General features: G+C 35.2%; 1 protein-coding gene across 8 annotated transcripts; it reads right to left on the reverse strand.

Annotated features, from left to right (window-relative positions):
- Window positions 1–223: 223 nt before the first annotated feature.
- Window positions 224–19,996, reverse strand: LOC126594443 (probable LRR receptor-like serine/threonine-protein kinase At1g67720). 8 transcript variants are annotated; one of them, XM_050260756.1, is made up of 15 exons: window positions 19,731–19,993; window positions 5,473–6,001; window positions 4,762–5,267; window positions 4,447–4,579; window positions 4,267–4,338; window positions 4,087–4,155; window positions 3,945–4,013; window positions 3,229–3,297; window positions 2,765–2,919; window positions 2,430–2,668; window positions 1,818–1,944; window positions 1,680–1,748; window positions 1,375–1,561; window positions 945–1,080; window positions 224–777 (listed from the first exon to the last, which is right to left on the reverse strand). In XM_050260756.1, exons 1-15 carry the CDS (start codon window positions 19,795–19,797, stop codon window positions 445–447), a joined length of 2,760 nt encoding a protein of 919 aa, XP_050116713.1. In that variant the 5' UTR covers window positions 19,798–19,993; the 3' UTR covers window positions 224–444. The 8 variants fall into 8 exon arrangements, with proteins under 8 accessions (XP_050116713.1, XP_050116711.1, XP_050116709.1 ...); XM_050260754.1 differs by lacking the exons at window positions 1,680–1,748; window positions 1,818–1,944; window positions 2,430–2,668; ... (6 more) ...; window positions 4,762–5,267; window positions 5,473–6,001 and adding exons at window positions 14,836–14,904; window positions 14,974–15,100; window positions 15,662–15,900; ... (6 more) ...; window positions 18,144–18,649; window positions 18,862–19,390 and having other exon boundaries at window positions 19,731–19,988; XM_050260752.1 differs by lacking the exon at window positions 19,731–19,993 and adding an exon at window positions 6,887–7,177.
- Between the last annotated feature and the right edge of the window lie 743 nt (window positions 19,997–20,739).

The following is a 20,739-nucleotide window of genomic DNA, read 5'->3' on the forward strand; positions in this document are numbered from 1 at the left end:
TTTATTTTATTTTTAAACAACCGATATCTAGGAGAGGGGTAGTTAGCTAAGCCAGCTAGCAATAATGTGGTTCAAATTTACCTTTGACGAAAATCAAACCTAAAACCTCTCACTTACAAGTAAAGATGAATACCACTATACCGTAATACTAAGTAGCTGTTCCGCACATAATCTTGAACGTATTGGTTGACGCTTCCGCACAACACTTCCTACAAAGGAGCACTCAAAGAAAAATCCAATACAGCATTCCAATATGCTAATAATTTTGGACGATCAAAATTTGCAACCTAAAGATATATCTATCTTGTTCCCTTTATCCTTCCTACACTTTCCAACACAGCTAAGAGTAAGAGTTGTAATAATGCAAACCCGATGTACAACCTAAAATTACGATAGGAGATGAAAAAAATACATATTTGTACGTCGTGTATGCCAACCGAATTACTATCGTGCAGTTGGCCGGGCGATAGACTCATCGATCGACAATAAATTGTCATTTCTGCCAAGATCCAGGGAACCTGTGTCCAAGGAAGAAGGGATTGAATTCTTTGATACATCTGAGGAACCTTCTCTTACTGCTGCAGCATCCCTTTCCACTGAGATTGCATCTTGAATTTCCTTGAGAACTTCTGAAATGGACGGCCTCATAAATCCGTGCGCTTGAACACACATTAAGGCTTTTTCGGCTATCTTCCACATTGACTGGATGTTGTATTCGCCATCCAGCGAGGGGTCGATTATTCCTTGAATGTTGCCATTCTCAATGTGTAATTTTGCCTGTGACAACCATTTTCACAGGTAAGAAAGGGAGCAACTCACAATGATGGTAATTCTAGGGATTATGCCAATGTTAATACTTTCAGTATTAGTACTGATCAAAAGTTTACGGCAAGTGATCAAAAATTTCAAATACTTCATTGCAATGCAAAGCAAACTACACTTACCCATTGCACTATGCTACGGCAGTTAACACCAAAGTGTTTATTAGAAATCGCTTCTTGACCTGATATCAGCTCAAGAAGAACGACACCGAAACTATAAACGTCACTCTTGTCTGTCAACTGCTGGGAGATGTAATACCTGAACACCAATGAGAACAAAGAAGTCATTTTAACACTCAGAAATATGGGGTAAAAACCAAAATTGTAAAACAGTGCTTATAACTATTGTGCCATCACTACAAACCGATCTCCTAAAGCGTTGACAACTTATAACACAAATTAATTACTAACTGGAGCACTCTACCAAAGCCATTCAGCACTTAACAATCACATGACAACAAGGCAGTAACATGTTTATTATTTAACTTATCTCAATGATGGCAGATTTGATCTCAACGAAAAACATAAACTTTTATGGAAAAGAAGGCCTTACTCGGGATCCAGATACCCTACAGTGCCCCGAACTTTGCTTGACACATGGGATGCTCCGTCAACTTCAAGTTTGGAAAGACCAAAATCTGAAACCTTTGCTCTCATGTGTTTGTCAATTAGAATGTTGCTGCTTTTCAAATCTCTATGAATGATAGCTGGAACACAGCCTGTGTGAAGGTATTCGATTCCTGAACAACCACGAGAAAGACCATGTATAAATTTAATATACCAAGGAAGAAGCACTTTTTGCTGCTGCTTAAATTGAAAAGAAGTAATAACTAACAAGAACTTTCTAGCGTATTAGACCTTTTGCAGCATCTTCAGCAATCTCAAGGCGCTTGATCCAATTGATACTCTGTTTGTGTGTTAATGGGCCTACGAACAATTCAAAACTCGTTAGCCGTCCAAATTTCAATAGATTCCATCAACAAGAAGCAAACTTACCATAAAGATGTTCCTTGAGGGTTCCATTATGCATGAACTCGTAGATCAGCATACTTGTTCCATCCTCTTGGCAATACCCAAGAAACTGTACCAGGTTTCTGTGATGTATCCTTGAAAGAAGAGTCACCTAGATGATATCGAAGCATGTGTCAGTCCACACAGTTCCAAGTTTTGATGTCCAACAGTAATACATGAACCCAAAGTGACAGGATAGGACAACAATTATGAAACCAAATTTCTTTTATGAATGCTCTTCAACAATAGAAGGGGACAGCACGGAAATTTTAAAAAGATTCGTTTTTTCCATTTAGTTTCCAGAAAAGTTGCAAAATCACAATATTATCTGATTTACGGCTAAATATTTCTTCCTAAATTGGTAGAGGTTTCCAACCAGTCATTTGCCACTAGTTTACATTTCAAAATTCATATGCAAGGAGAATTTAATGAATTTTTCGACCCCAAGAAAAAGAAGAATCATCAACAGTTCAATAAATAGAAAGATACAAACAGGCACACAGTACCAAACAGACAGGGTTGAGCATCCTAAAAGAAAGAAAAAGCAACCTGAAATGTAAAAATATGTAAAAGATGTCCAATAATTCAAAAACTAACCTCATTTGAAAATTCTCGCTTTCCCTGGTAGGAATTACTCGTTAGAACTTTGACCGCAATTTCCTTTTCATCCTTCATTTTACCGTAGTAAACAACTCCAAAACCTCCCGAACCTATTTTCTTCTCAAACTTTCTGGTAGCCTCTTCAATTTCAGAGTAGGAGAAGCAGTGTGCAGATTCATTAGGAGCATCACTCTTAGAAGAATGTATTCCTTGCGCAGGTTGATTCCCAAGTTGGTCTGTAGCGAGTTAGAATAATGTCATTGCATTCAAGCAAACTGAAAATTAGGAGAAACAAAAACCATGTAAACCTCAAATTTGTTTCAGACTCATACCATGCTTGTAAACTTTCTTCCTTCGCTTGCGTAAAAGTACACAAGATACAATAGTAGCTATGACCAACACAGCAGCCCCAACTGATGTACCAATAACAATGTTATTGCTGCTCCCGCTTGTTTTCCCTTTCCGCAGATTAACATTTCCAGCGTAGCTGTCAGGAGACAACATAGAAGAGCGAAGATAAATACATTGGCGTAAGTCCTAGACAAGGCCCCGATGACTAGAATAGAGAGAGCGAGAGATTTGATGAATCAAGATAAAGATGTACTCGGGTATACTATACAATATACAGGATGAAGGATATAATTTAAGACGTGTACTTACTCTAGGACACTCCGATTTTTACTATAAATGAAGCAGATAAATATAAGGCAAGGTTTACACTGATTTTAAGCTCTAGAATTTACTTATGATTTTGTTCTTATGCTCTTCAGTTTTATCTGCAAAAAGTGATACTCACTTCATATTAACCACTTTATCGAGAAGACTTGATGGCACAGTTCCGGTTAACATATTATTTTGCACATACCTGCAACATCAGATTCGCCTAGATTAAGATCTTATATAAAAAACAGCATGTCAGACATTGATTAGAAAAAAATGAAAAATAAAAACAAAATGAGCAGCATAAAAAATTTCACGGGGTTACTTATTTTCCAAGTTCTGAATCATAATAATCGTCTATTTTCTTTTTTCTCAAATAGACACAGAATGTTTGGTGCAATGTATCTTAGACTATCTTTACATATGCAAATGTACAACTACAAAATTACCGTTAGACAACACATCTGAAAACTTAAACGATTAGGGAATGACACAAAATGTAGTTCCTGCTAACATCTTATTTCATGTGTAGCCTCTTGTCCATAGAGATGCAGATAGAGAGAGGTATAACTTATCAGACATGCTCCTTGCAACAAAAAAATAAGAAGAAACTGGGGAACGGAGGTCCTGAACCCAGGTATCAAGCAACCTGAACTTCAATACCATGTTAGACAACTACTAGAGCCATAAACTTAAGTTGTTAAGAATGAGACGGCAATATATAACATTGATTACAACACTGGCACCCACTCATTGAAGGTCTTTTAAGCAGAAAGAACAACTGCCACAGTCTCACACACATTTTTTTCCTTCAATTTAAAGTAAACTACATGTGAGTCCCGGAAAACTTACAGTTCCTTCAAACTTGGTAGGTTCGTGAAAGAGGAGAGTCCGCCCGTCAACTGATTGTTCTCAAGATGACTGTATAATGCAAAGCTATTTTATTAGTATTAGCTCTTTAAAAAGCATTGTTAGAATAAGTGAGATCACTTACATGATCTTCAAGTCCACACATCCAGTGAAATCAGGTATTGTACCAGTCAGTGAGTTCCCGTCAAGCCATCTGTAATTGGAACACAAATATTAACGACACTAAAAAGAACAAGTTTTATAAAACTAAATTTGAAAACACTCAATACCATTCAGAAATACAAGAATGCAAAATGAAACTTACAACTCTTGTAAACTGCTCAACTTTGTCAAGTCTGAAGGGAGATTCCCAGTAATATTCTTACTAGATAATTTTCTGCCAAGCAAAGGGATACAAAAGCACTTGTCAGCTCCGAACTACATACCTATGCAGAAGCAGTAGTAATTCATACAATAACTTTAACTAGAAAAATATAAGCTATACATTTTAACTACTCTTGGTTGTGGATCTGAGTTACACTCAACCCAAGACCATGGAACTGGGAGGCATGGATCACCGCCTTCCAAAGTCCAATCTGACGATGAGTAGTGTGAAACAAAACTAGAAATAACAGCTCCTGAAAATCATGCAAACCAAGTATCACATATAACAGGAAAGATTCAAAAGATTTTTTTTCAGGGAATGATGAACAAGGGCATGCGCTTAATAGCGATAAATCATGCAAAATTAGCAGTAAACATCATAGCATCAAGGGAGAAGAGAAGCCATAAGCCATCCAGATACTACTGGGGAACTTACTATCTTGAGAACCATCATTTATTTCCAGATATTTATTTATCTCCATTGCATTCAAGAGCGGTCCCCTGGAAGAATCGGCTGTTTTGGCAAATTTAAATGATAATACAAACGGAAGGGATAAGTTTGTAAACCCTGGTTCATAGAGACGATATTTTCCGTGAGCGTTTTCTTCAATATTAACAACAGGTATGCTGAGTTCAGTATTTCCTGGAAGTACTAGCCTAAACTTTCTAGACTCATCTTCAGCTAAATCTTCAATTTCTGCTAAGTAGGTGTATGCCCATCCAAAACCAGGAAAACCATCCAGGTTCAGCCGGTAAGTCAGAGTTCCATTTGTGCCAACTACAGCTGTCTGCATAACTTTTTCGGGTGGCCTGTCATCCCCATTAATGTCAATTGGCAACTTGGTTGACACTTTTTTGGTTCCAGCAGCAATGTCGACGAGGTAATTCGCTTTCTTGACAGAGTCTGATGTCCATATTCTATCGAAAGGGTCATCAGGATACCTGAAATTAGAATACATATCCTTCAAAACCACAAATCTTTGTCAAAGCAAAAAGAGTTCAGACTACAAACTTCCTAGCTCAGATATTCTAAATCAGGGAATATTACAAAGTTTGATCTCACAGTAGTTTGTTACATACATTTGGACCAATACCTACTTCAAGAAGTAAGCTGTGAAGCCCTCCTAAGCAGATAAACGTAGCATACCTGACTGGTGCTTCATCATCTGCACCGAAATTAATCCTGGCAGAGACACTGAGATAGAACTGTTGCTCAAACTCAGAATAGTACATGGAACCATTGAATTGTCGAAGCTCAAGAGTCGATATAAAAGGTTGTCCAGTCGTAGCATTGGATAAACATACACTGACAGTAGGACTCGTCGCCAGAAATATAAGCTCCCGCATCTCTATCGTATTGGCATCCGAAATTACAATCGAAGACCAATGGGTTGCCCCAACAGAAATGTCAAATTTGGGATAAACGTTATTGCTGTCAAAGTTCCCATACAAGAATGTCGCTCTTAGAAGGTACCTAGTCCTACTTGTGACATTCAATGTGTAACAATATTTTCTCAAATCCGCCGAAAAATGCCTCAACGTCGAGTACTGCTTCCTGGTCTTATTGGAAACAGCTATAGAGGACGTCTCGCCGAAATTGAGCCGATCAGGAGTCCACTCCACACCCAGATCATCAGTGAAAATTTCTTTACCCCCACAATCCAAACTCACAAACCCTGCTTCAAATTACACAAGGAAGGAACTTTATACAAGGAATGTGGACTAACTGAGTAAAACTAAAACATGGGTTTAAACTTGTAATCAGAGGCAGCGTTGAGGGGGAGCGAAAAGGTGCAATCGCACATGACCCTCAAATTTGAAGGGCCCCCAAAATTTTTTGGTACCTATATTTATATGTAATATTGTTATATATTAAAAATATACTTTTATTAGTACTTTAAAATCTTATGGTGTACTTTTTATAAGTAAATTTTCTTCTTTCTAAATATAAAAATTAGAAGTGCACAATAAGATAGTAGGAGTGTCAATAACAACACCTTAAAAGCGATTTTCTTTTCAATTTTATTATATAATAATGCTATATATTCAAGTGAAACTATAAAGTTAGAGTTTTTGAATTTTTTTTTTCTTTATTTAGTTGCTTAAGATTGAACTATTTTTTTTTTATTTTGTGTAGGTTATGTTTGTAACTCTTTTGACTTATCTAATGACATTTGTAAGTCCTAACTATTGTTTTGATTTAAATTATTATTTTCTAGTACCAATATATTTTCCTACTTTAAAAAAAAAATAAAAACTATCTTAAAAATAGGCCCGTTTATAAATTTCGCACAATGTCCCCAAAATCTCAAAGACGGCCCTGCTTGTAATCATTGTCTGAATTCATTAAAACTTAAGCTAATTTTTCACTTCTAAAGTAATTTTCAGACAATTTAAGAACATGGTTTTTCTAAAAACTAAGAAAACAAGCTAAAATTGTACTAAAAATTCATGCTCTTATTGGGATTAAATCAGTTCAATAAAGAAAACACTGCAAAATAAAAAAAATAAAAAAAATCATGCAAGTAAAGTATAAAGATTCAAAAGAGAGAGAAGGGTACCTGGATTTTGAGCAGAGGAAGGGACGAGGAGGAGGAGGAGGAGGAGGAGGAGGAGAGAGAGAAGGAGAAGGAGAAGGGAAACCTCCATGGTGGTGTGAAAAGTTGGAAGAGAGATGGAGAGACCGTAAAAATTGGCTCCGAGGAAAAACTCGAATATGGTAGTGAGTGAGAGTACGGAGAGATAAAGTTGCAAACGCACTGAGGGGATTAAAAAATTTGAAATTAAAGATGGAAAATTGAATAGAACAAACAAACCCGAATAATTGAAGATAAAATATACTGACAACAACAGAAGTTAAAGATAATGGTGGAGGAGAGAGACAGATTTGGAGGAAGCAGAAGTATCTGACGGGAAATGGGGTCCAAGGTTTTTCTACATGGGGAACGGCGAATGGTTGGCCACGTGGGGCCCAGCCGAGGAGAATTAAAGTACTATTGACTACCGACTACGGGCTAAAGACGGCGCCGACTTGGTGGGCGAAAATGCCATAAACTATTTCGTAATCACATAAATTAATTATATTTATAATCGTAAATTAATTATTGCAGATTATTTTAATCTTACTCATTGTGTAATTGATTCTTAATTGGTTAGTGGTTATATCAATCTTCGTCAATACCGAAAATATATTCATTCAATTGACGCATTATAATATAAAATACTAATTTCGTCATTATAATATAATAGATACATTGATGATGTTGGCTGATATTTTATCTTTCCCACAAAATGCAATTTTTTTAAATTCTTAAGGTAATAGATTCGGTGAATATGCATACATACATACATACATATATATATATATATATATATATTTATTTATTTATTTATTATAATAGTATATTTATTATATATAAATTATATTATGTATAATATGTATTATTTGGGTTGGATTCGGAACGGATCAGGGACTCAACCATATCCGAAACCATAATCGAATAATATTTTCAGTTTTTTCCATATCTAAAATATAGCCGAATTTTTACCCCCAAATTCGTACCATTCCGACAATTATTTACGGTTATCAAGTTTAACGGTTTGAATTGTCATCTCTACTTGCGACGTGCGACTTGCGTTTATGATTCTGTAGTCAATTTGAATTATCAAGTAATATTGAAAGATCTTAAAAGTAAAGAAAAGATCAAAAGAGACGATTCAAAATGGAAATATAATTAGCATTTCTCTTTATATTTTAGTTAAGTTTGTAATCACTAGCCGTGACATAAGGTATGAATATGGTATGTGAGTATTTTATAAATGTCATAGACTAAAAATAAGGGGCGTTTTGATATAGACGCCTCGTTTTTAAATGTCATAAACTAAACATCTATTCCTTTTACAAAATTGATTAAACATTTTCCCTACAATTTTGATACTTTAATTTTATTTCATTAGAAGTCTATTCACGTTAGCATTCCCTTTTTTCCTCCTATTTTTATGCATCTCTTATTATGATGATTTAAGATTATTTTTTATTTTTTATTAAAATATTTATTTTAGTAAATTAAATACAATGCAACAAAACTAGTTGTTAGGTACGTTTGATTATATTGGTACATTTGAATTTTTGGTCCATTTGGCTTCTTGGTACATTTGAATTTTTGATACATTTAGTTTTTGGTACATTTGAATTTTTGGTACGTTTGTTTTCAAAACATAAGTTTTATTACTATTTGTCCTAATAATGAGGAATTACTTTAATTAATTCATTTTTTATAGAAAGAGTCATTAACAATGTAAAAGTTTAAATTACTTTAATTAATTATTTTTTCAAAATTATATGATTTATTGTTATTATTTAGCATTATCTATAATAATAAGGATTTATCTCCGATTAACTAAAAGTTGTTCAAGAGACTTATCTACTAAAAAACAAGACTATCTAGAGCATTGTGTATGAATCAAACATATTTTTAAACATTCCAAAAAGATGAATATTCATTTTAATATAGTTTATAATTGGGTACATTTTAATCCGGGGTTGGTACGTTTTCGTTTGACGTTGGTACGTTTCATTTAATGTTGGTACGTTTCCATTTGGCGTGTGTGTACATTTAGATTTGAAAACTTTAAATTTTTAGACTTAAATATAGTTGAAATTATTTAAAATATATAGAAGATATTTAAATGTAAATTACTTTCAATTAATCTGAAGTAGTTCAAGTCTGAGTATCTTAATCAAATGTTTCAAAAGCTTAATCAAAAACTCAAAAAGCATAAATGTTTATTCTACAAAAGTTTAAAATGAGGCATCTAATTCTAATTTTCTCTTTTTATAATCACATTTTTTTTTCTTTGTATAAAGAGCAAAAATGGACAAATTAAACATTGTCATCCTCAATTTTTTTTTTAAGTTTATACATGTAAGTTAAATTTTGAACTAAATTACAAAAACATTGAGTAAATTATGAGAAAAAAAAAGTGTAGAGAGTACATTTGCTCTAGTCAAAGTAGCTTAAGCCTAATTATACAACCATTTGAAAATTATCACCCCGAAAAAGAAATTCAATAGTTGAAATTAAACTATCATTCAATTATCATCGGTTTCTTTTCAAGCTTTACGTTCATCTTGTTTCAATCATAAATTTTGATATCAAGGACCGTCATTGATTGCATAACCACCCGAATGTCCTTGACCAACTAATCAAATGTGGTGAATTGGTTTTACTTTGATAAAAAATATTGCTTGACCTTGCATCTACTTTTGTACTTTGCTAATAGAAATCAAATCAAATGCAAGACAAATATTTCGGTCCTATCGGTGTGAAGTAAAACATGGTCTTGAATTCTTGATGTTCAAAAAGACATTAATTTCCACATGTTATTTGGTGGCTCCAAGGCTCCTACGAACGTGCAACTCCTCGTGGCTTCGTGTTGCTTGGGACGATGGCTTGACCAGATCGTTGACTATGTTTTGAAAGAGAGGGCATTGGTTTTTGCCGTCACGACTTGACTTGTTATATAAAAAACCAATAATGATTTGTCGTTTTACACCTTTATTTTTTGCTTAAATTGAAGGTTTCTATGAATCAGGCATTATTTATACTTAGTATTAGACATGGCAAACGGATCGTATTTATCTTTTTTATGTTATGTTTGTTATTTTGACAAGTTATAATTGTGGATTCTAAAATAATCTCAAAAATTCTAGAAACGACACGTGAACTTTTGTCTAAGAAATACAAGATTGCCCTTAATAAATGGCATGCTCTTTAGATACTCTCATGCTCAGCTCACACCCCTGAAAGTCCCAGCAGCTGAATACGACTGCCCACATCTCACTTGCCATTAGCAAGGAAAAGTCAAAGCATTAAAGATAAAGATTAATTACCCAAATCCTATCTTTAATACATTCTCAATTGAAGATTGACTCTATTCAAGTAAGTAATCTCAATTTAAATCAATTAGGGATAATTATTCCATGATCTCAAGATATTATTTACTATTTAATACATTGAGAATATTTCTCCACCACCATGTGTAGGGTAAAAAACCCTGACATTGTGGCCTCAATTCTACCAATTTTTAGTAAGCTTTTACAACCCTAAAAAGCCCTAAACACTTACTCTTATCAGAGAAACTAACTTAGGCATCGGAGATCTATTGGCCTAACCTCCCCTACACCTCGTGGGCGCGTGAGGCTTGAGTCCTTGATCAAAGATGTTGATTATTTTGCAGGTGCATTTTCGTTAAAGCTAGAGACGGCAGAAATTTGCATCGACAAATTGGTGCTTTCATTGAGAGTTGATTCAAATACTTGAAGAAGCCTCTTGCATTTTGTTTCTTGAATTTTCTGTTGCGTCGAATTTCTCACACGTCGTATCAATTAATTTCTCACACGTTGTATCAATTATTTTAGCTGTTGGATTAAATTTGGGTCGTTAGATCTTTTTTTTACTGTTAGATTTGATTATATTCGATCTCAGCCGTTGGATTTAATGTATTTTAAAATTACATTTAAAAAAAATGAATCTGGGTTGTTGGATCAACCAATGGTCCAAAAAGCCTAGTCGTTGGATGATAAAAAGAGTCGTTGGTTTGAGTTTGGTGGCTGACACACGTGCTGACAGTGGGGCCCACCCTGTCCGGCGCTGAAGGGCTCAGCCCGGGTGGGGCGAGTTGGGCGCGTGATCGGGGCTAGAGTGGGCTGGGAAAGGGAAAGTCCACGCGTTTCTGGGCTATTTCTTGGGGGGAACTTGGCCCTCAATTGACATTTGGGTTGGGTTGGGTTGGGTTGGGTTGGGGGGGGGGAATAAGGGGGAAATTTGGCATTTAGCCCAGTGTTGGAGAGAGTCTCAGGGGCAAAAAAAAAATGAAAAATTGGATTGATGAAAATTGGATGAAATTTTTTAAAATCAAAATGCAGAGCCCAAATTTTATGTTTATAAAATTTTAGGCGGGTAATCAGCTAAAGATTAAGTTTGAGGAGGGGGGAGAGAGGGGAATTGGCTAATTATAAAAGTTTAGGATAAAATTAAAGTTCATGGGAAAATTTGACAGTTCTATACAAGTTCGGGGGCAAACCGACAAATACCTCAAATAGATTTTACTAAGATTAGAATAAACTTAATTCTAGATATTGGCGTCATGAGTTCTTTTTAATTTTTTGTATGCTTTAGTTAGTTTTTTGGCGTTGTTGCTATTACAATTATGTTAAGATTCGTCGCTTTTATATGTTTTTGATCTAAAGTACAAGATGTTTATATTGTTATTTCTTAAAAAGTTATGTGATAATTGGATTAGATAATTAATCACTAGGTAGGCAGGAGATAACTGTGTAGGTTTGATCCTTTTGCTTAGTATAAGGTATGTAGACAATCTATTGGGTTAAGATACAGTTTAATTCTACAAAGGAAAATTTTATTGAAACTCATGTAACTTCTTTCTACACTTAACTTAAATTTTAAATGTTAATTATCATTTTTACCCTATTACACAATTACTATTAAGTACAAAATGAAATTAATAATAAAACTTAAATTTATAAATAACTCCAAACTATAATCAGACCCTACCATCATTCCTTGTTTATCCTACTTTCATTTCGGTTAAAACCCGAATAGCTATTATAGAGAAAAACAATTTTTTTTTATTGATGGATAATGATTTTGAAGTTTTGAATCCGCCAACTAAAGTATGACTCGGTTTGTGAAATTATTGTTCGTTTGATTTCAATTTTTTTAGGGTTTATAGGAGTATTTGGGTTTCAATTTTTTTTTTAATCAATCCCGCATAGTTTGTTAAACTTTCTACAATAGCAAATCATTGCAAGGACTTTCGATTCCATTTGATGCTGCTGCTGCTGCCATCTCTTCCCTCCTCCCTCCCAAATTTCTGGGCAGTTTCATTATCAGGATGTGACAATGGGTGAGATGGTAGGTAGTTAAAGGACATCCATAGGCTGTTTGATGTGCAGTGCAGGTGAACCCCTATGATGGGGTTGTTGGTTTTCATGTGGAAGCCTATAAGCTCTGCTCCCTCTACTTAGACTTCTGTGTCATAAGGGACCTATCTCTGCAATCGCATTCCATCATAACAGCCATCTCATGGCGAAATCTGGGAAAGAGAAAAGAATTAAGCTTTGGGACTTGAGGAAACTTGAGGATGAACCGCTTCAATATGATTTACTGTCATTAATAATGGATGCAAAGAGTAAGTTGAGTGTAGAAAAAGGCAAGATGTGTTCAAATAAAATTTCCCTTCTACAAATGGTGGCATTCATAGTTCGTGATTCGGAGGAGAGTTCGTAATCACAAGACGGTTATCCACTCAAGATCTTCCGTTAGGTATAACCCTATTCTTGAGTATTAATGTATGTACATTCACATATTTGCAACACAAAGTATATGGAGTTCAATGTAATTTTAGTTGATCACATGAAGTTTGATAAATCAGACACAAGCCCTAGAGTTTAATTTGATGATGAGAGCATGATTAATTATGAGGAGGTATCGATCTAGAGCCTTCACAACAAGAAGATTTTATTGCATCTAGAAAACCAAGAATGAATATTTTAACGCTTTTTCGGTGTAAGTTAGAATATAATCCTTGATTCCAAATTCTTCTTCGTAATTGTTGTCAATTGTATATTTGTGATTGGTATTTGTATTCGTATTTAGTGTAGGTATTCTTCCTCAAATACAAATACAAATATGTATCCAATATAAATCTTGGTGTTCTTGTTGTAATAAGTTTTCTCTTGCATATTGCCATTTGTTCCGTACATTATCTTTTTTTTTTTAACCTTTTTTTTTTTTTAATTTTTAAACAACTGATATCTAGAAGTGGGGTAGTTAGCTAAGTCTCACAATAAGCTAGTAATAATATGGTTTAAATTTGCCTTTGACGATAATCAAACCTAAAACCTCTCACTTACAAGTGATTATCACTAAACCGTAATACTAAATAGTTGTTCCGTACACAATCTTGAACGTATTGGTTGACGCTTCCGCACAACACTTTCTGCAAAGGCCAAGGGGCACTCAAAGAAAAATCCAATACAGCATTCCAATATGCTAATAATTTTGCACGATCAAAATTTGCAACCTAAAATCATAGCTATTTTCATCCCTTTCTCCTTCCTACACTTTCCAACATGGCTATGAGTAAGAGTCGTAATAATGCAAACCCAATGTACAACCTAAAATTACGATAGGAGATGGAAAAATAAAAAATAAAAATTTGTACGTCGTGTATGCCATTGCCAACCGAATTACTATCGAGCAGTTGGCCGGGAGATAGACTCATCGATCGACAATAAATTGTCATTTCTGCCAAGATTCGGGGAACCTGTGTTCAAGGAAGAATGGATTGAATGCTTTGATACATCTGAGTAACCTTCTCTTACTGCTGCAGCATCCCTTTCCATTGAGATTGCAACTTGGATTTCCTTGAGAACTTCTGAAATGGACGGCCTCATAAATCCGTGCGCTCGTACACACATTAAGGCTTTTTCGGCTATCTTCCACACTGATTGGATGTCGTATTTGCCATCCAGTGAGGGGTCGATTATTCCTTGAATGTCGCCATTCTCAATGTGTAATTTTGCCTGTGACAACCATTTTCACAGGTAAGAAGGAGAGCAACTCACAATGATGGTAATTCAAGGGATTATGCCAATGTTATACTTACAGTATTAGTACTGATCAAAAGTTTACGGCAAGTGATCAAAAATTTCAAATACTTCATTGCAATGCAAAGCAAACTACACTTACCCATTGCACTATGTTACGGCAGTTAACACCAAAGTTTTCATTAGAAATCGCTTCTTGACCTGATATCAGCTCAAGAAGAATGACACCGAAACTATAAACATCACTCTTGTCTGTCAACTGCTGGGAGATGTAATACCTGAACACCAACGAGAACAAAGAAGTCATTTTAACACTCAGAAATATGGGGTAAAAAATGAAATTGTAAAACAGTGTGTATAACTATTGTGCCGTCGCTACAAACCTATCTCCTAAAGCGTTGACAGCTTATAACACAAATTAATTACTAACTGGAGCACTCTACCAAAGCCATTCAGCACTTAACAATCACATGACAACAAGGCAGTAACATATTTATTATTTAACTTATCTCAATGATGGCAGATTTGATCTCAACGAAAAACATAAACTTTTATGGAAAAGAAGGCCTTACTCGGGATCCAGATATCCTACAGTGCCACGAACTTTGCTTGACACATGGGATGCTCCTTCTACTTCAAGTTTGGAAAGACCAAAATCTGAAACCTTTGCTCTCATGTGTTTGTCAATTAGAATGTTGCTGCTTTTCAAATCTCTATGAATGATAGCTGGAACACAGCCTGTGTGAAGGTATTCGATTCCTAAACAACCACGAGAAAGACCATGTATAAATTTAATATACCAAGGAAGAAGCACTTTTTGCTGCTGCTTAAATTGAAAAGAAGTATAACTAACAAGAACTTTCTAGCGATATAGACCTTTTGCAGCATCTTCAGCAATCTCAAGGCGCTTGATCCAATTGATACTCTGTTTGTGTGTTAATGGGCCTATGAACAATTCAAAACTAGTTAGCCGTCCAAATTTCAATAGATTCCATCAACAAGAAGCAAACTTACCATAAAGATGTTCCTTGAGGGTTCCATTATGCATGAACTCGTAGATCAGCATACTTGTTCCATCCTCTTGGCAATACCCAATAAACTGTACCAGGTTTCTGTGATGTATCCTTGAAAGAAGAGTTACCTAGATGATATCGAAGCAAGTGTCAGTCCACACAGTTCCAAGTTTTGATGTCCAACAGTAATACATCAACCCAAAGTGACAGGATATGACAACAATTATGAAACCAAATTTCTTTTATGAATGCTCTTCAACAATAGAAGGGAACAGCACGGAAATTTTAAAAAAATTCGTTTTTTCCATTTAGTTTCCAGAAAAGTTGCAAAATCACAATATTATATGATTTACAGGAAAATATATAATGCAAATTCGAGATTATGTAGAGACACTTTAATCCTTGCAATTCCCCGTCCTACTTAACTTACGGCTAAATATTTCTTCCTAAATTGGTAGAGGTTTCCAACCAGTCATTTGCCACTAGTTTACATTTCAAAATTCATATGCAAGGAGAATTTAATGAATATTTCGACCCCAAGAAAAGGAAGAAACATCAACAGTTCAATAAATAGAAAGATACAAACAGGCACACAGTAGCAAACAGACAGGGTTGAGCATCCTAAAAGAAAGAAAAAGCAACCTGAAATGTAAAAAAATGTAAAAGATGTCCAAAATATAAAAACTAACCTCATTTGAAAATTCTCGCTTTCCCTGGTAGGAATTACTCGTTAAAACTTTGACCGCAATTTCCTTTTCATCCTTCATTTTACCGTAGTAAACAACTCCAAAACCTCCCGAACCTATTTTCTTCTCAAACTTTCTGGTAGCCTCTTCAATTTCAGAGTAAGAGAAGCAGTGTGCAGATTCGTTAGGAGCATCACTCTTAGAAGAATGTATTCCTTGCGCAGGTTGATTCCCAAGTTGGTCTGTAGTGAGTTAGAATAATGTCATTGCATTTAAGCAAACTGAAATATAAGAGAAACAAAAACCATGTAAACCTCAAATTTGTTTCAGACTCGTACCATGCTTGTAAAATTTCTTCCCTCCCTTGCGTAAAAGTACGCAAGATACAATAATAGCTATGACCAAGACAGCAGCCCCAACTGATGTACCAATAATGATGTTATTGCGGCTCCCACTTGTTTTCCCTTTCCGCAGATTAACATTTCCAGTGTAGCTGTCAGGAGACAACATAGAAGAGCAAGGATAAATACATTGGTGTAAGTCCTAGACAAGGCCACGATGACTAGAATAGAGAGAGCGAGAGATTTGATGAATCAAGATAAAGATGTACTTGGGTATACTATACAATATACAGGATGAAGGATATAATTTAAGACGTGTACTTAATCTGGGACACTCCGATTTTTACTATAAATGAAGCAAATATAAGGCAAGGTTTACACTGATTTTAAGCTCTAGAATTTACTTATGATTTTGTTCTCATGCTCTTCAGTTTTATCTGCAAAAAGTGATACTCACTTTATATTAACCACTTTATCGAGAAGACTCGATGGCACTGTTCCGGTTAACATATTATTTTGCACATACCTGCAATATCAGATTCGCCAAGATTAAGATCTTCTTATATAAAAAAAAAAACAGCATGTCAGACATTGATTAGAAAAAATGAAAAATAAAAACAAAATGAGCAGCATAAAAAATTTCACGGGGTTACTTATTTTCCAAGTTCTGAATCATAATATATATATTTTTTTCTCAAATAGACACAGAATGTTTGGTACAATGTATCTTAGACTATCTTTACATATGCAAATGTACAACTACAAAATTACCGTTAGACAACACATCCGAAAACTTAAACGATTAGGGAATGACACAAAATGTAGTTCCTGCTAACATCTTATTTCATGTGTAGCCTCTTGTCCTTAGAGATGCAGATAGAGAGAGGTATAACTTATCAGACATGCTCCTTGCAATAAAAAAATAAGAAGAAACTGGGGAACGGAGGTCCTGAACCCAGGTATCAAGCAACCTGAACTTCAATACCATGTTAGACAACTATTAGAGCCATAAACTTAAGTTGTTAAGAATGGGACGGAAATATATAACATTGATTACAACACTGGCACCCACACCACACATTGAAGGTCTTTTAAGCAGAAAAATTACTCAAGTCTGTTATTGTATAACTTGTGCCAAAATCATGCGGTGGAAGCCACACTTTATATACTATCCACTATTTCAGTAAAATCATTTAATTAAATGATAAAAATATTCACAAAGAGGGCCACGTGACTCATTGCTTGAAAGAACAACTGCCAGAGTCTCACAGACATTTTTTCCTTCAATTTGAAGTAAACTACATGCGAGTCCCGGAACACTTACAGTTCCTTCAAACTTGGTAGGTTCGTGAAAGAGGAGAGTCCGCCCCTCAACTGATTGTCCTCAAGATGACTGTATAATGCAAAGTTATTTTATTACTATTAGCTCTTTGAAAAGCATTGTTAGAATAAGTGAGATCACTTACATGATCTTCAAGTTCACACATCCAGTGAAATCAGGTATTGTACCAGTCAGTGAGTTCCCGTCAAGCCATCTGTAATTGGAACACAAATATTAACGACACTAAAAAGAACAAGAAGTTTTATAAAACTAAATTTGAAAACACTCAATACCATTCAGAAATACAAGAATGCAATATGAAACTTACAACTCTTCTAAACTGCTCAACTTTGTCAAGTCTGAAGGGATATTCCCGGTAATATTCTTACTAGATAATTTTCTGCCAAGCAAAGGGATACAAAAGCAGTAGTCAGCTCCGAACTATATACCTATGCAGAAGCAGTAGTAATTCATACAATAACTTTAACTAGAAAAATATAAGCTATACATTTTAACTATTCTTGGTTGTGGATCTGAGTTACACTCAACCCAAGACCATGGAACTGGGAGGCATGGATCACCGCCTTCCAAAGTCCAATCTGCCGATGAGTAGTGTGAAACAAAACTAGAAATAACAGCTCCTGAAAATCATACAAACCAAGTATCACATATAACAGGAAAGATTCAAAAGATTTTTTTTCAGGGAATGATGAACAAGGGCATGCGCTTAATAGCGATAAATCGTGCAAAATTAGCAGAAAACATCATAGCATCAAGGGAGAAGAGAAGCCATAAGCCATCCAGATACTACTGGGGAACTTACTATCTTGAGAACCATCATTTATTTCCAGATGTTTATTTATCTCCATTGCATTCAAGAGCGGTCCCCTGGAAGAATCGGCTGTTTTGGCAAATTCAAATGATAATACAAACGGAAAGGATAAGTTTGGAGACCCTGGTTCATAGAGACGATATTTTCGCTGAGCGTTCTCTTCAATATTAACAACAGCTTTGCTGAGTGCAGTATTTCCTGGACGTACTAGCCTAAACTTTCTAGACTCATCTTCAGCTAAATCTTCAATTTCTGCTAAGTAGGTGTATGCCCATCCAAAACCAGGAAAACCATCCAGGTTCAGCCGGTAAGTCAGTGTTCCATTTGTGCCAACTACAGCTGTCTGCATAACTTTTTCGGGTGGCCTTTCATCCTTATTAATGTCAATTGGCAACTTGGTTGACACTTTTTTGGTTCCAGCAGCAATGTCGACGAGGTAATTCGCTTTCTTGACAGAGTCTGATGTCCATATTCTATCGAAAGGGTCATCAGGATACCTGAAATTCACAGAATACATATCCTTCAAAATCACAAATCTTTGTCAAAGCAAAAAGAGTTCAGACTACAAACTTCCTAGCTCAGATATTCTATCTAAATCAGGGAATATTACAAAGTTTGATCTCACAGTAGTTTGGTACATACATTTGGACCAATACCTACTTCAAGAAGTAAGCTGTGAAGCCCTCCTAAGCAGATAAACGTAGCATACCTGACTGGTGCTTCATCATCTGCACCGAAATTAATCCTGGCAGAGACACTGAGATAGAACTGTTGCTCAAAGTCAGAATAGTACATGGAACCATTGAATTGTCGAAGCTCAAGAGTGGATATAAAAGGGTGTCCAGTCGTAGCATTGGATAAACATACACTGACAGTAGGACTCATCGCCAGAAATATAAGCTCGCGCATCTCTATCGTATTGGCATCCGAAATTACAATCGAAGACCAATGGGTTGCCCCAACAGAAATGTCAAATTTGGGATAAACGTTATTGCTGTCAAAGTTACCATACAAGAATGTCGCTCTTAGAAGGTACCTAGTCCTACTTGTGACATTCAATGTGTAACAATATTTTCTCGAATCCGCCGGAAAATGCCTCAACGTCGAGTACTGCTTCCTGGTCTCATTGGAAACAGCTATAGAGGACGTCTCGCCGAAATTGAGCTGATCAGGAGACCACTTCACACCCAGATCATCAGTGAAAATTTCTTCACCTCCACAATCCAAACTCACAAACCCTGCTTCAAATCACACAAGGAAGGAACTTTATACAAGGAATTTGGACGAACTGAGTAAAACTAAAACATGGGTTTAATAGAAAAAAAAAATTAGAAACTTGTAATCAATGTCTGAATTCATTAAAACTTAAGCTAATTTTTCACTTCTAAAGTAATTTCCAGACAATCTAAGAACAAGGTTTTTCTAATAACTAAGAAAACAAGCTAAAATTGTACTAAAAATACTAAAAATTCATGCTCTTATTGGGATTAAATCAGTTCAATAAAGAAAACACTGCAAAAAAAAAAAAAAAAAATCATGCAAATAAAGTATAAAGATTCAAAAGAGAGAGAAGGGTACCTGGCATTTGAGCAGAGGAAGGGACGAGGAGGAGGAGGAGAGAGAGAAGGAGAAGGGAAACCTCCATGGTGGTGTGAAAAGTTGGAAGAGAGATGGAGAGACCATAAAAATTGACTCCGAGGAAAAACTGAAAAATGGTAGTGAGTGTGAGTACGGAGAGATAAAGTTGCAAACGCACTGAGGGGATTAAAATAATTTGAAATTAAAGACGGAAATGTGAATCCAACGAACAAACCCGAATAATGGAAAATAAAATATACTGACAACAACAGAAGTTAAAGATAATGGTGGATGAGATGAGAGAGACAGATTTGGAGGAAGGAGAAGTCTCTGACGGGAAATGAATGGGGTCCAAGGTTTTTCCACATGGGGAACGGCGAATGGTTGGCCACGTGGCGCCCAGCAGAGGAGAATTAAAGTACTTGCGACTTGCGACGGCGCCGACTTGGTCTGGGACGAAAATGTCATAATAATTTCGTAATCACAAAAATTAATTATCCTTGTAATCATAAATTAATTATTGCAGATTATTTATAATCTTAGTCATGGATTCTTCATTGGTTAGTGATTATATCAATCTTTGTCAATACCGAAAATTGACACATTATAATATAAGATACTAATTTCTTCATTATAATATATAGATACATTGATGATGTTGTGATGCAAGCCAAGGACTAAAGGCGTTATTACATAAAATTACTCACAGCTGAGATTTAAGTTTTATAATATAATACATGCATTTTTAGAGTTATAATGATGTATCTAACTTTAAATTTGTGGCTTATGGAATTCTTAGGTGAATGACAGTTTATGAAATCATTTAGTTTTTTAGGAGTTATATTGTAAGCCTTTATTTGTATGTCTTTTCATATTTTTCACTTTAAGTTTTAAGCACCTATAAATACTTGTATTTGTAAAGAAGAAGGGGAGAAGTTGTTTTGAATTATCATATTGATATTAGAGTTGTAAACTCATTTTTATGTGCATTTCTCTTGTTTAAGAGTCT

The sequence above is a fragment of the Malus sylvestris genome, chromosome 12 (genome assembly GCF_916048215.2).
Source record: "Malus sylvestris chromosome 12, drMalSylv7.2, whole genome shotgun sequence".
Lineage (NCBI taxonomy): Eukaryota > Viridiplantae > Streptophyta > Magnoliopsida > Rosales > Rosaceae > Malus > Malus sylvestris.

What these genes read in the sequence shown, in the direction of transcription:
- LOC126594443 (XM_050260751.1), bottom strand. Translation starts at nt 6,974, where the DNA reads ATGGAGGTTTCCCTTCTCCTTCTCCTTCTCTCTCTCCTCCTCCTCCTC. An exon ending in AAATGATGGTTCTCAAGATA is followed by an intron (nt 4,580 to 4,761) that starts GTAAGTTCCCCA and finishes CATGATTTTCAG; the next exon opens with GAGCTGTTATTTCTAGTTTT. An exon ending in GCCGTAGCATAGTGCAATGG is followed by an intron (nt 778 to 944) that starts GTAAGTGTAGTT and finishes TGGTTGTCACAG; the next exon opens with GCAAAATTACACATTGAGAA.